Raw genomic sequence first — 19,975 nt, 5'->3', positions numbered from 1 at the left:
GAAATTCACTCACCCCTGTACTCCTCAGATCCAAAATGAATGACAGCAGTTGGAAAGAGTTTAGCCTGCAGCAAAAGGGGGAAAAGAAGAGATCACTGATTGTAGATGCTTTCACAGTTCACTGTGAACATAGAGGCAGGTTAGACAGCTACAGACAAATTCACAGAGTTCAAGCTGAGGTCTTCAAACCATCAATAACTCAGAAAAGGCTAAACTTGTGTAGAGTCCAGGGCACTTAGAGTAAGACATGAAGCAAAATTCTATGATGTCTTCTACTACACACAGATGGTGAGACTTGTACAGCAACTGCTCATTGCGCTGATGACCTGCCATTTGTTTCCCTCTGTCCCTGTATCTCAGGCCACTGTACTTCACCCACATTCTCCACTGCTGAGGAGATAACATGAGTGATTAAGAATTTCTGAGACCTGAGTGGCTGACAGTAAGAGAAGGAAAATCCAGCTATGCCCTCAGAAATCTATTCTATATTATTCTATTACATTTATACCCTATCTCTAGTTGGAATTTGTCTAATTTCAACAGCTTTCCAGAATGCAGTCTATCCTTTTATAAATCCAGACTGAATTCCTAGTTCCTACTTGTCAGAATAATTGCCATATTCAAACTTTTCATTCATTTAGCTCATTACGTGACCCTTTTTCATGTCTGCATTTATCAGTCTGATGTTCTTTATTTCATCTGTAAATGTTACTAATGATTATTATTTATTTATAGATCTACCTGCAAACCAGATGAAAATAATGAACAGAGTGTGGCCAGAACTAATTCCAGCAAAACACCAGCATAAGTGATCTATGTTGTTCAACAATTCCTCTTGACTATTATTTGATATGTCAGTCAGCCAAATCATAATTCATTTACTGTGTGCTTTAATTACACTGCGTGGCACACCTTAAAAAAAAAAAAAAACAACCACATATAGGTCATGAAGCACTAAATCAAGTGAAAGTAAGTTAAAGTATGTAAATTTATTGAGTCTGTGATATTGTAAGTACTGTCTCCATACAGAAAGACCTATGACAAAAAGATAGTGCCACAGTGCCCTGGCTTACCACATCAGTGGAAAGGTGGGAGACACTGCCTGTCTCACTGGGAATGGCCCCAGAAAGGTATGCAACACATTACTTTGAATCTTATCTTTTCGCCTACTTCTTCACTACTCCACAACAACTAGCAATTTCTGGACAAACACGTACATGAAAACCACATTAAACAGAGTTCCCATTAGCTCATCATCTAAGAGAACAAACTCTTCCTTCTCCAACCCAGAAGTGCAATAAAGTCAGAGTCAGCTTTTGCCACTCTACCATTAACTACCACTCCACAGAGAAGAGACGCTCTCTGCAGGGGAAAAAACAAACAAAAAACCACCAAACACCCAAACAAACAGAAAAGTGGAAACATCTACAATTCTAATCAGCAGGCCTGGTTCCTAATTTAACCTGTCTGTAAATTTACCACACTACAGCACTGCTTTATACTTCAGTTTTCCCCATTTTAAGGTGTATACCCATCACACAGGAAGAATGAGATGGCAACTGTTGTCTCTCAAGTTACTCAAAGGTAATGCACCTGATAGCATCTGGCTTGTTACAGTTCACTTGTTTTTCTCTAATTTTAAATGGCAACAATCAAAAATGAACAACTTCTGACAACTTATGTTGACAATGGCCATTCTCACCATCTTCTCCTTTCGTTGCTTTATACTCAGTCTCTTATGTCATGGCTAAATAGCTTTATTCAACTACCTCTGCATAAACATATACTGAATGAAATTCAGTACAAAACATGAATTGTGTTCAACATAGTAACACATTAAGTTACATTGTACTGTTGAGAAGTAATTTGTCAGTAGCTGAAATGATGACCTACTGAACTAGTAATCATAAACATAAAAGCAATTATTTTTAACTAGTCTAGGTAATATACAGGATCACATTCAAGCCAGTAAGAAACAGTGATCATAGCGTAATAAAATTCAACACCATCAGAAATGAGAATGTATGAACAATTAACGCAAACACTATTTTAGAAAGAGAGAGTTAACAAAATTAGGCATGCTGACTAAAGACCTGGAAGTCACAGGAAATGAAAGCAAAAACCTTAGCAATTAAATCCTTAGCTATTGAATAAACATCACTTGGAAAAATGGGAGTCTTAGAAATGATGTGCAGCCCTACCTAAAAAAAGCAAGCAGGGAAGCAAGCATTAAAGCAAACTAGGAAATATTGTCATTTACCCGTAATTAAAAAAACAACAAAGATCTTTCAACTCTGGTAGCTAATACTTCTGAGGTCAATAATAAGGAGTGAAGCAGCAGAATGGGTATAGGGAAGGAAATTTGGAGAGCAAAGATACAATTCAAGGATTAAAACAAAAAAACGTTACAATAAGAAGTTCAGATAAAGGAAGTCCCTAAAATAATTAGTTGGGCCACCAATTATAAGTATTAAGGAATCCAATTAAAGAAGAGAATTTCAATTACTTCTTTGGATCAGTTTCATCATCAGGGAGACTTGGAGAAGAGCAACTTTGTTCTCGATCTGTTACAAACTACAAGATGGGTAAGACTGAGGAGCTAAAAGGGCAGAAATATCCTGCAATGTCATTGCCACCACAGAATCACTGAACAGTTGAGGCTGGAAAGAGCATCTGAAGATTGTCTGGTCCAAATCCCCCTGCTCTGAGCAGGGTCAGCTAGAGCAGGTTTCTCAGGACCATGAAGCCCACTTGGGTTCTGAATATCAACAAGGAGAGAGACTCACAACCTGCTCAGGCAACCTGTTCCAGTGTTAGGCCACCCTTTCAGTGGTTTTGGTTTTAGTTTGTTTTCCTTCTATTTCAATGGAAGTTCCTCTAATTCATGTCCATTTCCTCTTGTCCTTTTATTGGGCACCACTGAGAAAACTCTGGCCCATCTTCCTTGCTGCTTCCCATCACATTTATTATACACATTGACAAGACCCTCCCAGAGCCTTCTCTTTTTCAGGCTTAACAACCCCAACTGTCTCTGCCTCTCCCCATATGTCAGATGCATCAGTCCCTTAATTATTTTTTGGTCCTTCTTTGGGCACCAGAGAAACTAGAACTGGACTCACAGTCCCACTGGTTCAACAGAGGAATCACAAAAGCAACTGGAGGTAAGTGAGGAAGGTACCCACCTATGAAGCTTGCTCTGCCACTTATAGTGATTATAGTGTGACATCACACCCTCAAAGAAACTGAAGCAGTAGAAAAACTGGTGCTGGAACTAAATGGTATATTAACAAGCACTACATCACCATGTCCAGATGGTACATCCAAGTGTTCTCAAGGGACTGCAGAGTAACAGATTTAAAATTATGAAGCTTCACACTAAAAACAGACAATGCTGCAAGCACAGGCTTGTATTTTTTAAAGGGTTTGAAGGTGATATGTGGAAGATTAATATGATATGGTGTAACCAGCTGTACCAGTAAGGATTCTGAAAGAAAAATATCACACTTATTACCAGAATTAACACATCAGTATAATACTACATAAAGAAAAACCAGCTGAAACAATTATTTTAAGCTTTCGGAAGGCCTTATATATAAGGTCTAGAGACAGGTAAAGAAACCAAATCATCATAGTGTAAAAGAGGTAAATACTGTCATAGCCAGAAACTGTACAGAAAATGTTGATTAATGGTCTACATTTACTCTGGCAAAACAGTAACACTAAATTTCTCACCTTGATCCGATAAATGAATAAATAAAAGCAAGCAACTGCCCCTCTTCATATCATTAACACATACTTAGGAACCGTGCAGGGCAGGCTGCCTGCTCTGGAGTTTTCTTGAACTTCTGTTGCCACCATCAGCACAGTCAGGATACTGGAATGACAGTCCTTGGACCTGATCCAGCACAGCAATTACCAGAACTCAAAGGAACCCTGATCTTCATGGAGGAGTCTGTGTATTGCTACCTAATACAGAGACTAATAAAACTGCATTAACTGGAGGCAAAATGAAACAGTTTCACCTATCTTCCCGACTACAAACTTCAAATGAGTATGTGGTATTACAAATTTTTTTATATTAATCCAAAGGCTGTAGGAGACTTTCACATACAGTATGGCCTACATCATGTTAGGCTGAAGCAGGAGACATTCATCAGTCTACTCCAAGTCTCAGATCCTGCTAAAGTAGCCAGCCATCTTCACATCCTTGAACTGACATTTTAGCAGAAATCATTATTTATTAGGTCTTTTAACATTTCATTCCTCAATCAGCAGGGCCTAAGGTTGCCTGCTCCAGTCACAAAGACAGCTCTCCATAAACTTTTTTAATTAAAAAGTACCAGACACGGTTTAGAAACCCCAGAGAAAACTCCTGCAAGAGCTTTGATGTTTCCGCTGCATTCGTCTGAAGGGATCCCTCTATTTAGGAAATGGGTGCCTTAGAAAGGTCCCCCCTGCCCCCCCAACACACATACACTCAAGCCCTTTTACACACAACATCCTTTTCATGCCAGCTGCAAGTTGGAAAATGAGGTTTTTGTAGCGTGTTAGTGTTGGAATTTTTTAATAACCTCCTCTCTCTTTTTTTCCCCTCTCGACCAATTATCTTGGTAAATAATTAACATTCTGAAGGAGATAAGTAAGCACAGCATCTCAGAGCTCAAAGCCCTTTAGTTCAAAGCCCTGCCCTTTTCTCTTCGTTTCCCTGCTGCCGCCACCGAAACTTCCTTGTCAATCAAGCTCTGGGCACACACATCAAAGCTTCATGTGGGAATGGCCCCAAGGGGTCAGAGAAAATTCATGGCAGGGCCTGCATGAGGCACAAAGAGAAAAAGAGAGTGAGAAAGACAGACGAAGAGCTAGACAGACACACTCAACCACACAAACACACAGACAGAATGTGCCCCAATATAAACCTCTACCCTATTTACTCACAGGTTGACAAATAACCATAGTTCTAAGTTTCAGGATCCACGTCCACAACCATTTCCCACTGCTGGCAAAACATCAGTCCAAATGTTTCAGATCAAAATGTTTTAATTGAAAGAAACTTAAAGGAACTAGACAGCAGCTCACAAGTATACAGAATGCAACCTCCTTCCCATGGCTTATTTCCCTGCATGCCTATCCTTTCCTAGGGGTCAGCCAACACAGAGTCCCCTCTTGCCAAATTTATATCCAATAAGTTCTTTTTCTTCAATTCAAGTAAGACTACTGGCTCATTCATACCACCCTTTGTCTTGCTTCCTTTGTGCAGAACTCTCAGGTACCATCCCAGTTTCAGTACTTACTGAGGGTTCAGTACAGAAGGCAGCTAGCTACATCTTGCTGATCACCCCAGGAATTCTCCTGCCAGTCACTGGCAGGACATAATGCTGTCTGAGATTTTTTTTTTGTAACACAAAAGTATTTAAATCAGCACCAATTTCACATTATAAAAAAAAAAAAAAAAAAAAGCCAGTGGAATGATCCCACTGGCCAAAGAATGTCTTGGCATAAAGATGAGAAGGCTTTAGTAGCTGCAGTCCAGGAAAACATACAAACACAAAGTTGGAGCCTTTAGTGTTCCCTAACACTGCTAAGAATGCAAGGATCAAATACTGGACAGACCATTACCTGAAAACTATATTCTCAAGTCAGATGGTATTTCCTCGTTTGCAGTTGTTCTAATGCATATATCAATGTCTCTAGAAGAACTCTGCAGTTCTTAACCTCACTGCATAGGATTCTTATACGAATATCTGTGAATCAGATTTAGAAACCTCTTAGAGTCACACTGAGCCTGTCAGATTGACCGGAAGAATCATAGGCTGTTTGAAACAAATATTAAAAAAGCTCCATTCGGTTATATGTGAAGAATTACTACAATATGAATGCGTCAACAGCTAGTTACTATACTCAAATATCCAGCAGTTCACTTCCTTGCTGCTTTGATTTCCAGCCAAAGATACAAAACCATTCTGACTGGGAAAATAGATACTATTAATCTATCAAATTATAATGTTCAAATCACACTGTGCAAGGCATATTTACAACGTACAGTTAGATTATTATTTTTATTGCACCAGCACCTAGAGATCCAATTGAAAATGGTGTCCTGTTGTACAGTTATATATGTGTAATAAGCAGCAACATGCAATATAAATAAAAATGTAAGAAAGTATGAGATTTCGGGTTTGGGGTTTTTTTGGTTTTGGGTTTTTTTTGTACAAATGAAAAACTGAGACCTAAAGAGATTAAATAACTTATTCAAGGTCACACAGGATGGCAGTAGCAGAAATGAGAACTACGTATATAAGTCTCCAGAGTCCCATCCAAGGCCTTAATCACAGGACAGCTTTCTTCCGAAGGAATCAGAAAGTCACCGACGAGGCAAGAAGTGGAGGAAGCCAATGTTCTGCTTACTGTCCCGCACCCCCTTAAGGATATCATTCCAAATGTCCAACTCCTCAGATTTTAAAAAGATCTAAATAGCACAGCTTCATCAATTTACTGTTAGAGTTGCAGAAGTTTAAATGAACGCTTTCCATTTCTGAAATCTGAAGACCAGCCGGTTACTCACAAAGCCACATTTAGTCTGAAACCATGTAGCTAAGTAACTCAAAGTTTTATTTCAGACAGGCAGAGTGCAGTTTCTCAGACACCATAGTGGTGAGCGTGGTTTATGACAGCAGAGCATCCTGGCTGTGGAGTGGTATACTGGGGCTACTGCATCTCGCATTCCATGATAAAAATATCTACACTAGAACAACATTCCCCTGTGAATCCAGCTGCGACACACAAGAGAAACATTTCTGCTTTGTTCTACTGCATGTTTTAGTAACTTGTTCTCTAGAGCACAGAAAACATTTCAGGCAGGACCCTCCCCAAATAACATCTCAATACTTACTCCTTCACTAGGTATCTCCAGACACACGCATTCAAAAAATCCTAGAACAGAGTATTGCAAAATAATATACATTATTACCATGCAGTTATTCGGTTCACTGACAGAGTGATGCTTTCAGACCAGGCAGAGACTGCTGTCTAAGGGGAACTTGCAGCTGCCAGAATGACAAGCATTCTTTCCGTTACATGATCTGAAAAGATTAGAGTGCCACAGGTCTGCTGTTAGTTTGATGTTAAAAGATGAATAAGAAAATAAGCACTTCAAAGGAACACGCGCATGGAAGGAGAAACCCAAGCTACCAACATGAAATACTGCATAGTACACACACCCCAAACACATAAACTAGCTCTTGGAAAATTCAACCGGAAAGCCGGTGGATCAAAAGCTTCTCCAGCAAGACTGCAAAGCATCGCTGAAACAGAAATAAACACTACAGACATGGTGAAAGGGGCAAACTAAGTGGTTCGTGTTTATAACCTGAGAACAAAGCTGCTCAATGTGGACTGCAACTGCCAAAGAAGATGAATATTCTGCAGCCAATACAGAGGAGGTCTGATCCAGCTAGAGCTGGGGACCTTTAAAATTCATAAGGCAAAAGATAAGATTTGAAAGCACTATTTTGAGAAGGTTACTTAAGGAATCCAGGTATAAAGAGCATTCATGGAGCCCTTGAGCTGAGATCAGAAAGATCTGGCCTCTGAAACTGACAGAGGAAGAGAGAACATTTTGGGCAGAATTTCCACTCTAAACTCAGCCATACAAGGAAGGCCCTCATCCGGACTGAAGTGCCTAGCCTTGCTCAAAGTCAGCATAAGAAGCAAGTACAGACAGATGGTTAACACACCTCACAAGACAAACAGGAGGTAAGACTGCTACCAAAATCTAGTCAGATGAGAAAATCCTGAACCGTAAGTAAAGGGCTAAGACTTCATATAAGAAGGTGAATGCCATCCTCTGGGCTGGATGAATTTCACTATTAATTGCAAATTTCTTTGCTAGCGAGTGGAATAACCGCAAGGTCTGCCACTGGAAATACTTCCGACAGAATGACTCGGATGAAGTAATTTTTTCTGAAATTGCATTTAGACTCTTGCCAAAAGCAGAGAAGGCTTCACACTGCTCAATTCGTAGTCGGCTTCACTGAACAAGCATGCCAGATGTACGGCCCAAACTGGCATTAACAAATAGGATATGGAAATAGAACCAAAGGCAAAGAAAGGAACAAACAGCTCCTCTGGATTTCTGCCCCACAGTACACGCCAGAGGAAACACTCAGTGCACTCTAAGATCTGATTAGAAGATCTAAATATTTATGTGGAAGCCTGTGGATTCTTTTAACTCCTCTGAAGACAGATGGCCCTCTGCTGCCTTGACTTTTCCAATGGCTGGTATTCTTACCTTCTGCTAATTGTTTCCTAGTATCAACTCAGCAATCAATGATTTTTTTCCACTAACGCACCCCAGATATGCACTACATAAATGCCTGTTTCTGGGAGGAGAAAGAAGCTAAGAATCAACTCTGAAAAGCTCAGCTAGCCTAGAAAAATACAAACAAGCAACTAGAACTGTAAGGAACCCAAAGCCAAGTGCTACAACAGGGAAGCCTGCAGTTGATCAGTTCTGGAGAGCAGAACATTATAAAACACTTCAAGGGACATGAGGATAAGGCAGCCAGCAAAAACAGCAATAACAAAAAATCAAAGCAATGCCTTGAAGTCTTTATGGGTTCCAAAAACTCCACGTTGCTGCCAATCTGTGTGCTCACTATACTGTAAATACACACATATTTTAGGAGAATTCACTTCAGACAGTTCTTTCAGCCCAATTATCTTGGCAAACAAGTTGACAATATTTGTCTTTTTTCCTGGTTTTGCTTGCAGCGTAAAGATTCTCCCTTCATTGAAGTGATCAAATTTAGAATGTGGTTCCAATCTTATCAGCTTGAATGGAGTGAGAGGGTGGAAAGAGAGCAGAAGTGTTGATAATATGGTACTCCACCATCTGCAGGGACTCCTGTTATTGGCTTCAGCACAAACTTCAGTCATTTATAAATATTTGAATGCTCATATGTGCTCACTTTACTGTCTCAGACACCATGCACTTTTTTCTTACAGACAGCACCAAGGCAGTCAGTCTATAGAGCAGAGGATAGCCTACTACTGCTAACTCAAGACCTGGGAAAGCTAGTGCAAGTCTGTGAATTGTGTCTGACATTGGACAAGCAATTCCAAACAACCAGCTCCCAGTCATATCACAGAAGAAGCAACTCTACCCTCTACCCTAGCAGAGGGTGGGCTTGTGATACCATCAGAAATCATGCAGTCTCCATGACAAGAAGTTCCTAAAACATCTAGGCTGGCAGTAGTCAATGTCCAGAACACTCTGTGCTGGAGCTCAAGCAGGCTCTGCCTCCAACAGTCTCAGCAAAGACCATAAGTTTCTAGAAAATCCTTTTGAAGTTCATCAAGAGAATTCCCATATCCTTGGAGGATGCTGCTAGTATTCCCTATGTACCAAGGCATTTCTCAAAGAAGAGGAGAAAACAGAAGGCAATTAAATAGCCTATGACTAAACTGAAGGGAATAAATAATTGGATGCTTCTCTGCCACAGTCCTGCTTAAAAGTAATAATAACAGTCCACTTACATTTAGACATGACAGCATCATACATTTTGAGAAGACACGAGGCAACCTAGAAAACCAACAATGGACTGTGCAGAAGCCATAAGCCAGCCTCTATTCCTTTACTCTTTGGTTTTCTTAACTATTTCTCATTTTCTGTTTCTCAAGAGTTTAAGCACCATACTTAGGGAACAAGAATCTAAGAAGTTCCTGAGAGCAAAAGGAGAATAACCTACATTAAAAAAAATGGCAAAGCACATATGGAACAGTAATTAGACAAAATCTCGTCTGAAAGTTAGGATTCTAAGGCTTATACGATTTCAATTACAGCTCACAGTTATCACTGAGATACTTAGATTTCAGTGCAAACTTCCTTACAATTGCCTTTGCTTCCTCTGAAAGTCACTTCATTCCTGAATAATGAATATACACTCCAGCAGTATTCTACAAAGCACCTACAGTCTACCTCTATTTTGGCGTGTTATCTTCTGCTCAGGTAAGACGCGTATGAAAAAGTGAACAGCCTGACAACATGGACATTAAATGTTGAAGAAATCCAGAATAGCTAGATACAACACAGTAGTACCTGTTTTGAATAGAAACATAGGTTTCTAGTAATCTAAGAAATGTCCCATTAAAATCAAATGTCAGGTTATGTGCAGGCATCTTTGCAAGGGAATCACATCAGGTGCAAAGCATTCCAGGAGGCTATTGCTAACACTACGGACACACAGCACCTGGAGCAAAAGCTGTGAATTTTGGCAGTTACATGCTAAAACCAGACAAACTTAAAGAGCTCTACTACTGATAAAGACAACCTCCCTCCTCAACCTTTCACACATGCTCCAAAAAAAATACCTCAAGAAAGCTTGGGAAATAAGCTGTTCCATTACTTTACCTGTGCTTTCTTTTCCCTACAATGTCTGGAAGAACCATACACTCCACAGCACTTCATTCACATTTGCATCCTATGTATCAAAACACAGCATTATTCCAGAACAAGCTCTCACACTACAGAGATGCTGGGTGCTGTAAGGTCACCTGAGCATAAAAGCTCCTCTTCCTCCAGCCTGAAAGCCACACATTTTACAAAATACCTTAACCTTATGCCTTCTATCTTTACAGAGCAGCTCGGTCTTTCCATCTCTTTCCTTCCAGATAATGGAAACAGAAGGGGAGCTCTGACTAAAGTACAAAAGGTTTCCCTTCTACACACCACATGATGTCTGAAAGGGGCAAAGCCTTCACCTAACCCACCCATACAGAGCCTAACCCCATCCAGTGCAGGACCAGGCACTGCAGCCTGCTCTGCACCCCTCAGCCCTGCAGAGAGCGTCGATACCAACCCACACAAACTTCTTCCCAGACTGAAGATTTCATAGTTTGGAAGGCAATACTAGAGAGCAAGCGAAAAGCAGCGAGCAAGTCCTGTCCCCAGTGCTGCCCCACCTGGCCCAATACCAGAAATATCACCTCTCTTGCTCCTGGTCTGGGCCAGTGTCATTTTTACCAAGAGCACTGAGGCTCAGGCAAAGCAGCCCAATTAGTAACAGCCGCCTATAAAAAGGGCATCCAACAATAACACAGTTGCCAGGGACACGAAAGCCAGAGCAACTTCCGCACCCATTTCTTCCCAGAGAAGAAAGCTCCCTTCAGCCCCTGCCAAGCACTCAGATCTGCAGCAGAAGAAGGGAAAGCCTATCCAAGCAGAAGACATTACAGCACGGGGCCTTCACTGACTCAAGGGAAAGTTAAAGATGAAAAAGGATTTACACCGGTAATGCGGAGCAAAGCTTCACCCAGAATCAGCTGACCTAAACTGGGATGAAGCACCATCCTAGTAAGTTAGAGCACTGTGGTCTCTGACAACCAGTACGGGTAACCAGAATGGCATGACAAGTTCTCGGCAGGAACTGTTTTTTTCCTGTTTGATGCTTCATCCAAATAAAATGTTTATAAACACACAGAATCATTCCTGCCATAACAGACCATGACCTGAAAGGGCTGAAGGGCCTCAGGCAAGGGACACGGGCTACATGGTCACTGGCATGAAATACAGCTCTTTGAATCTCTAAGCCCATTTTACATAATGGCCATTTTACACCCAGCTTTATCAAACAACTTCAGGGCTTTAATGCACATATTTGTGTGCCCTTCCCTCAGCACACATTCCTGGCAGCACAGAAGCCATTGCCCCAAAATCTAAAACTCTAAATAGACAGTGGAACCCAACCCCACCCAGGCACACATTTCTTTCTGCTCCCTTCACCCCATTTTATCCTTCCAAGTTGCCTCAGCCCCTTGCAGCCTTCTCCCTTCTCACACCTCACCCTGAACGTACAGGTATTTCTTTGCTCCTCAAACAAATCAATTCCCCTGCTCTTTCTTGCCAATCTAGCGACACGTCTTCCCCATTGCTAAACAGCTACTTTGCTTACCTCATTAGAGCAGTGTTGCTAGCCTCAAGCATTTGGGTCAAATCATGCACTCATTTCCAATGCCCTAGGGCCCTGCAGTCAAGGCTAAAGCCTCCCTGAATAATTTGATTTAAATTTTTTTTTTTTTTTTTTTTTAAGAAAAACAACTTGATTACAAAAATGCTCTGGTCTGCTCCTTTCACCATCAACTCATTTTTGCAAGTCAGCTGTAACGAACTGGATGGGCTTTCCTAATTCTGGGGATAACCTTTTGAAAACAATAGCATTTTGAAATGTCACACTGAACGTGCATGGTGAAAAAATATAGAGTGTTAAATACCTATAACTGCATACACATTTCCAACCATCTGAGGTTCTGCACCACATGGGCTATGGGGACAAGGTACACTACAAGTATAAACTTTGCCAAGTTTGTATACTGAACTGCAGGAGAAAAAATACAAAACTCAAAAGTGAGTTCTTTAAACTCACCATGAACTTTAGCAAGGTCGCCTGCAGAGAAAGTTTGCTTGGGTCCATTGGCATAACTGCATCAGCAAACTCTTGTAGGGTGTGAGCGACATATGTGAGCAAAACCTTTACTTTCATGATGTTGCAGACACACATTCCCTTCCAGCTAAAACCATACCCCTGAAAAGGTTACTTCCTTCAGCCCACCACTACCACTCATTGCAAAATACTAACAATCACTTGGATTTGCATGTTATGAGACTCTAATACACCTCAGTCAAGAGACCTGAGCCTGCAAATGTCTGTTATTTAAACTGTTTATATTTACCCAACTCATGTAGAATGAAATAGATAGTAACCTAGGTGACAGCTGTGAGAATAACTGGGGCAGCAGTCTCTTCAGCTGACTCAGCTGTGACCAGCAGCTATGCATCCACTGCCTAAATTACTCAGATAAAGTTCCTTTAAAATGACAAACATCCACCTTAGGGTTTTCAGCAGAAACACCTCGAGAAAGAATAAAAATTAGTATGCAAAAAAAAAAAGCTTCTGCAGGACACCTGGTTAGAAGGAGTTTGCAGTGCCCTTATTGTTTCACATACTTATTTTCCATTACCTATATGTGTCACATCATCACTTGCATAGTACAGAAGAACACACCACCTCGTGAACAAGTTGCTTATACTTTGCATCTTTTTTTCACAGACATGAAATGTTACATAGGATGTCAAATAGCAAGGGAAAAATCTAACAAATTCCACTGATATTATCAGCTGTTTTCTCCAGAACTCTAAGGCTCATACAGTCTGTATTTTCTTTTTATTAAAATTGGAGAATTATATACAAAATAGTTCTGTTAATGAAATCATAAAGCTGAAAAAAAACAAACCTTAAACACCTAACAGGCAGTAAAGTTACAAAGGCTTAATTATCCCAGTATATTCAAAGAAACAAGTCATATATACCAGTTTAAATCCTCTGCTATACATTAAATTTTGTGTATTGTTTCATGTGTATTAGTCCATTATCATTCAATCTATAGGGTAGTTGAGTCAATATAGGGATTGCTGTCGGGTCAGGTAAGTTGCCAAGGTAGCCTGGTCAGTCCACCTCCAGCAATACAGAAAGACGCAAGAACAACTGTATACAGACCAAAAGTCTATTCAGTCCAGCCAGTATCCAGTCTCTAACAGTGAAAAAAACCACAGATGCACAGAGACGACTATCCTTGCTCTTCACTTACATGGGATGCTTTCCCCTAACACTATTAGCTAGCAATGATTTTCAGTTCAGAAGCTTCCTGAGATGGTTTCTATATATTAAGAGAGACTCTCAGTAGAGCATCCAACTTTCTCTTGAACCAGTATATACTTTTAGTATATAGCACCCTGTGACAAGGAATTCCACACTTCAGTTTCCTGTGATATGAACAACTACCTCCTTCCACCCATTCTAGCTCCTGCTCTCCTCACTTGATGGCACTCACTCTTGTACTGGACACAGTAAGAAATCAATCCCTTTCAGCTTCTCCTTGATATGTTATTTCTTTGCCAGTCACATCTTTTGCAGACTGACAAGTCCTAGCCTACTTAGTCATTCTTTATGCAGGAGCCATTCCAGCCTCTGATGATCCTTATTTCCCTTCTCTGCACCTTTACCTGCTCCTTTTTAAGATGAGAGACTGGATCTGCATGCATTATTCAAGATGCAAGCAAATCCTGGTTTCATACAATGACACAGTGATGTTCTTTATTATCTATTTCGTTCTGAGTATTCTGGGTTTTGGAAAGGAGGTTGTTTCAGTTTTGACTACTATTCAGTAATGAGCTGATGATTTCATCACCTTAAGACTTTGCTCCAGAGTAGTAACAATCAGCCCAAGAGCTCATTGAGATGCATATGAAGTTCAAATTATTTTTCCTCACACATGCATCACTACATTTACCTACACAGAGCCAGCTGGTTAAGAAGAAAATGCCAAGTCATACAACTGTTAAGTAATGTCATAATAATCTCTTCATAATATCATGCTACAATCCCTAAAAAATATTTTAAGCATGAGATTTTACTTGCTTTCCACATTTTGCAAATAATTGTAATGATTCTGTATACCTAGATTATGCTTTAAAAATCAATTTTTCTTTAATTATGCCCAAATTCTCAACACAACTACTTTCTAATTACAGTTTAATTAGACTACACTGTGATTACATGGTGCATGAAAAAAATTTCTTAAATCAACTTTGGATTTGCCACCCTTTATCTTAATTGGATGTTGTTATTCTTTTGTGTTGACACAGAGGAAGTGAGATATGAGAAAAATCACCCCTTGAAACAGTCAATTTGAAGGAGAATTTTCAGCTTTCAAGCACCATTATCTTGAACATCTGCCCCCTGAAGACAGGCTAAGAGAGTTGGGATTGTTCAGCCTGGAGAAGAGAAGGCTCCAGGAGACCTTATGACAGCCTTCCAGTACCTAAAGGGGACCTACAAGAAAGCTGGAGAGGAACTTTTTACGAGGGCATGTGGTGATAGGACAAGGGCTTTAAACTGAAAGAGGGTAGATTTAGATGAGATGTAAGGAAGAAGTTCTTCACTGTGAGGCACTGAAACAGGTTGCCCAGAGAAGCTGTGGATGCCCCATCCCTGGCAGTGTTCAAGGCCAGGTTGGATGGGGCTTTGAGCGACCTGGTCTAGTGGAAGGTGTCCCTGCCCATGGCAAGGGGCTTGGAACTAGGTGATCTTCAAGGTCCCTTCCAACCCAAACCATTCTATGATTCTGTGATATGATTCTATGAACAGTCACAGTTTTGTACTAATGTCAAGGCTTTGCACCTTTGCCATGTGACACAGCAAGCAGTTCAGTCTTGGGAAAGCCACTACAAATTGAAGATGCTTGACACTAAAATTGACCAGGTTCTTCACCAAGCTGTGATTTCTAAAGGAGTCTAAAAGACTGGGCTGTAAGGCACCTCGAAGACTTTACAGAGCACTAATTTAACACTGTTTTTATGTTTCACAGAGCTGCCGCGAGGAATGAATTCCACAGTAAATGTCACAACGAGGAAACTAGGAAATTGCCACACATGTAACAAGCAGAAGTAATGGTGCCAGGTACGGAACAAAGGCTTTTACACAGCAAATTAAACAAAATTCCTGCCATAAAGTTTGTGATTCAAAGACAGGGAGACGTAATTATTTCTGTGGTGTTTCACTGAACAAGTTATGTTTCGGAAGACATCCAGAGAAACATTAGATGTATGCTGAAAAAGAGAAAAGGAAAAAAAAAAAACAAACAAAAAAGAACAGCGTTGTGGGAGAGGGGGAAGTGGGCAAGGGGTAAATATAGGTAAGCAGAGGATTTTAAACTTCATTTAGAAGACAGACCAAAGCTAACAACGGAGACCAGAGACGGCATCAGAGGCTGGATGAATAGGAGGCAGATACAGGTCAGTAAAGAAGGTGCTGCATTCAAGTTTACTGAAAAGGCAGAGAAACCTCCTTTTCTGTGTGGAATGAGTATGGTATGCAAAGGATTTAGAAGCTAACCAAAAGAGTGGAAAAGAATGGTCACAGGAGATTTCAAGGTGGTAAGGACAGGCACATAAGCAGACAGGGTATTTTCCAACAGTGACCAAAAACAATGGAAGAAAGCAGCATCAGAAAAGTAAGTACCTTGAATTCTAAGAAGCAACAAAACATCCAACAGAAAATGAACTGAGAAAAGTAAAAGGTTTATTACAGAGGCAGATTGTGAGTCTTCAACACCTAGGATGTACTTAAAACAAACAAGCAAAAAGCCCATCTTAAAGAAAAAATAAATAGTGCCAAAACTTGAAGCCCATGGGATTCTAGGGGAAAACGTGGCGTACGGGGTGGGGGAGAGTATCACTTCCTACAGAGACACTGAAAAGAAAGCAGTATATTTTGTAGGGACACAAGTCTGAAGGCTGAGACAGGAAGTCAGGGAACACATCCCAGCCAAATCTTAGAAAAAGACAGGAAAACACCCATTTTATGCCGGCGAGCTCTATTGGTGAGAGCTGCAGAGAGACCATGCTTTGGAATGATTAAAAAAGCTTTCCAAAAAAAAGCATGTTAGAAAATGTATGTAAAGCAACTCTAGGTGAGGGATGTGCCCAGACATGACAGCTTAGGACCAAAAAAAAAGAAAGCAAGAAAAAAAAAAAAGAGAAACAGAGAGAGAGGCTGAGTAGTGTGCTTGTGTCATGTCAGACCAGTCTGTACTAGTCACAGCTCTACAGCTGCTTCCTTTGCCTCAGAACTAACAAGTGCAGAACATTTTTTATTATCTGCTGTTCCTCTGAATGTTTTCCAAATATATCATTAGCAATGCAACCACAGCCAGTTTCCCCTTCGTGGGATTTCTCAGAAATCTGAAGACAAGATTTGTCCTTTGCATTTCCCATCATGGTTACCATGTGTGCCTTGAGACAAGTGTTTTGGGTGGCAGATGTGGGTGAGATGGCACAAGTCAGAGGAAGCTGGGAGAACTGCCTTCATGCCTGAATGGCAAAATGTCCTGGCTCAAAAACACAAAGCGCTTTCCACTGCTATTTTCATTATTAATTAAAATACACAAAATGGCTTTGAAAAGAAAATCATTGTTCTCCCCACCCATGATGACATTATGTCTTACCAACACATACACTGTCCCATTCCTGTCAGTGGGAGAAGCACAGCCATGCACACTGCACATTTGAACAGAGGCCATGGTCAAGTAGAGAGTAGGAAGGCTGACAGAAACAGAGCGGTCCTCAGGCTGTAAAGCTGGGTGGAGGCCAAGAGCTACGGCATAGCAATTCTCGAACCACAGAACCAAACAGGGCTGTGATCCCCTAGAAGCTCAAGACTCCCCAGGAAGCTAAACCTGTCACCTGCATGGTGACAATACAAGGAACTCCATCGTCAATAAAACCACTCCCAAAACTTCAAATTTCAGCAAAGAATTCTTAACAGGGTGTTAGCAAGGGGAGAGACTTCCCACTGCGAACACAGAGATCCACACTTTGCTTCCCTGAACATTCAATAGTCTAAAAGCAGCTGCATGTGTATCTCTTCCACATGGCCTGGTCAGGAAGTTGTGGAATTTGGAAAGCTCCATTACAAACAACTTCAGAGGCATGCTAATCCCTACCTAATTCACCATGCTGCCTGAAAAGTCCCTTTCTGTATCCCTCTCCCTGCCCCACCCCTTCTGCTCCCTCAGGGGGATCAACCAAAAACTCACACTGCAGTCTGCTTGACCCTTTACCCTGCAAGTGATCTTCAGAGCATCACTCTATAAATGTCCATGAAGTTCTGAATGACAGCCCATTTTAAACAGCATGAGTCTGGGGCAAAGTCACTGGCAAAATCAGTCAATCAGTCTCTGAACACGTGTATGATTTACACAGCCAAGAGTCTCTGACCAGAGACTTCAAGACCACCTTATCCGACATTTGCAAAAAACCTCCAGGAATCTGGATTTGAAAAAGCTAAATTTCAGCCTTTGAGAAAAGTTACACATCGAGAGTACATATTCCTAAACGTACAAGCTGGCTTAAAATAAATTCTCACACAGTGATTATCAAAAAGGTCAGATTTTTGTCTAATATGGCCTCTAGCTCCTGCTGTAGAAATTGAAAACAGTTACCTATCCAGTCTCACATCTCCTACTATACTAAACCAACTACACATAGAGCAAACTCACATTAGCTCAGCTCTTGTAATAACATTTCAAGGTTAAATACAGTTCAGACTCCATAAGGCACCGAGTGTATGTATGAAACAATGCAAACCCCCCACAACTCTGCCACAAAATGCCAGTGCATATTGTTGCACGAGGTGGACCTCTTCTGGTGAAGAGCTTGTGCTCCAAAACACCTGGTTCCATTAGTCTTGGCTAAGCAGAAGCCTACAGGGATCACAACATTATATGGCTTCTTTTAAAAGTAACTAAAGCATATGGCAGGGTGAAGGAGAGCAGCAAGTCAGAAAGAATCACAGAGCACACATGTGAGTCCTTACCTCAAAGAGTGTCAAACTTTCATCGTTCAAGATGGTTCTGGGAGGTGCAATAACTGAAGTTAAAAAACAAGTTACAAAACAGGACCACCCAGCAACCAAAACAATAAATATAGCAGGTATGGGAGGGATTACTGCTCTTTAAAGAAGTGACACATTCACACTGCCCACATAGGCTTCTTATTAGGTGGAAGCATAACATGGCTAAGTGAGCAGGTTCTATGAACTCTGAGGCTGTATTTAGGGAAGGAATTTCTCCCCAGGTCATACCTCATGGCATCACAAGATCCCATATGCACCACAGCTAGGAACAGGCTTTGTAAAGTAAGGCCAAATATTACCAACAGCACACTCACACAAATAAAATGGCAAGTCTGCATCTGCAAGGTGGCTTCTTACAAAGTCTCTCAAAATGCCAACTGTGAAAAAAGGAGAGAAAGGTTTACTGAATTACATTTGTTTCTTCAGATGTCAGGAAAAAAGGCAAACCTGCAACAGCAGAATTGCCCTCTACGACGACTGTAGATTGCCTTTTCCTCAAAAGAACACTGTTACACTGTTACAAATATCTTGGAGAAAAACAAACAAACAAACAAAAAAACACTTAAGACATGCTGGTCCCTTAGCAAAATCTAAGGATGCCAGTAAAGTTCTTCCTAGGAAATCCAATACCAGCCGCAAGATTTGCAGAGGCCAGCCAGGTGAGACTCTGGTAACTAGTTATTAGTTCTTGTTCCATACCAATGTATAAAAAAAATTGTGTAGGTAACCATCACTGCCAGCTGAGAATAAGAGGATCTTCATTAACAACAGTTAAGGGCTACTTGGTGTATGGTCTGACCACCTTTTGTCAACTGACAGAGGCAGAAAGATTCATCCCCTGAAGGTTCAGCTTACTACAGTAGGTAAAGCTTTTTCTTCTTCCTGTTTTTTTGGTTTTATTTTGGATTGGGGGGGGGTGTTGTTGTTTTTCCCCCAAAACTTTTTAAGGGCTAACATAGAGGAAGTGTCTAAACTCATCTCAGTAACATACCAGTTGGACACAAACAATGGGATGTCAAGTGGGACAGTTTCTTGAGCACAAATATTTTGTCATCAAGTAGCCTAACAGTCTCCATCAAGTAGTCCTGAAAATAAACTCCCCTTAACTAAGTTAATTACCCCAGACTCTTTTCTCATCCTGTTCAGGGGCCCTATAAGGACAGTGTAACTAGCTAGTGCTGCTTTTTCAGAGCAGTATTACTTCACTGGACAGCAGAAAGATCTGTCCAGAGCCCCTCTCTTTTGTCATGCAACTAATCAGTGATGAGAGAGGTTAGCTGCAGCTACACAGACTGAAGCGGAGATTGCTCTTACCAGTTTCACTAGGATGGAAGAACCCCTGTAGAACGTGACGGTCTGGAAAACGGACTCTCAATACCACCTAAGTTAGAGGCAAAGCACATTAGGTCAGCTGCTTATGGCTGTTCTGTAACACCTGTCCTTGGCTTAGAATTTGCAAGCAAGTTTTGGGTTTTTTTAAATGGGTATATTTGAGATATTTACTCTAC

General features: G+C 40.8%; 1 protein-coding gene across 4 annotated transcripts in view; it reads right to left on the bottom strand.

Annotated features, from left to right (window-relative positions):
* Positions 1-19,975, bottom strand: part of ASPSCR1 (ASPSCR1 tether for SLC2A4, UBX domain containing) — a 51,220-nt gene that overhangs the window by 3,823 nt on the left and 27,422 nt on the right. For all 4 annotated transcript variants that reach the window (XM_069799571.1, XM_069799572.1, XM_069799573.1 and 1 more), the window contains 4 exons: positions 19,782-19,848; positions 18,782-18,844; positions 18,429-18,481; positions 14-65 (listed from right to left, as the gene is read on the bottom strand). In XM_069799571.1, coding sequence (XP_069655672.1) covers positions 14-65; positions 18,429-18,481; positions 18,782-18,844; positions 19,782-19,848 — 235 coding nt within the window. The remainder of the gene's footprint in view (positions 1-13; positions 66-18,428; positions 18,482-18,781; positions 18,845-19,781; positions 19,849-19,975) is intronic.

The sequence above is a fragment of the Haliaeetus albicilla genome, chromosome 12 (assembly GCF_947461875.1).
Source record: "Haliaeetus albicilla chromosome 12, bHalAlb1.1, whole genome shotgun sequence".
Taxonomy (NCBI): domain Eukaryota; kingdom Metazoa; phylum Chordata; class Aves; order Accipitriformes; family Accipitridae; genus Haliaeetus; species Haliaeetus albicilla.
The sequence above is the reverse complement of the archived record's forward strand: the minus strand, read 5'-3'. Positions and strand labels throughout refer to the sequence as shown.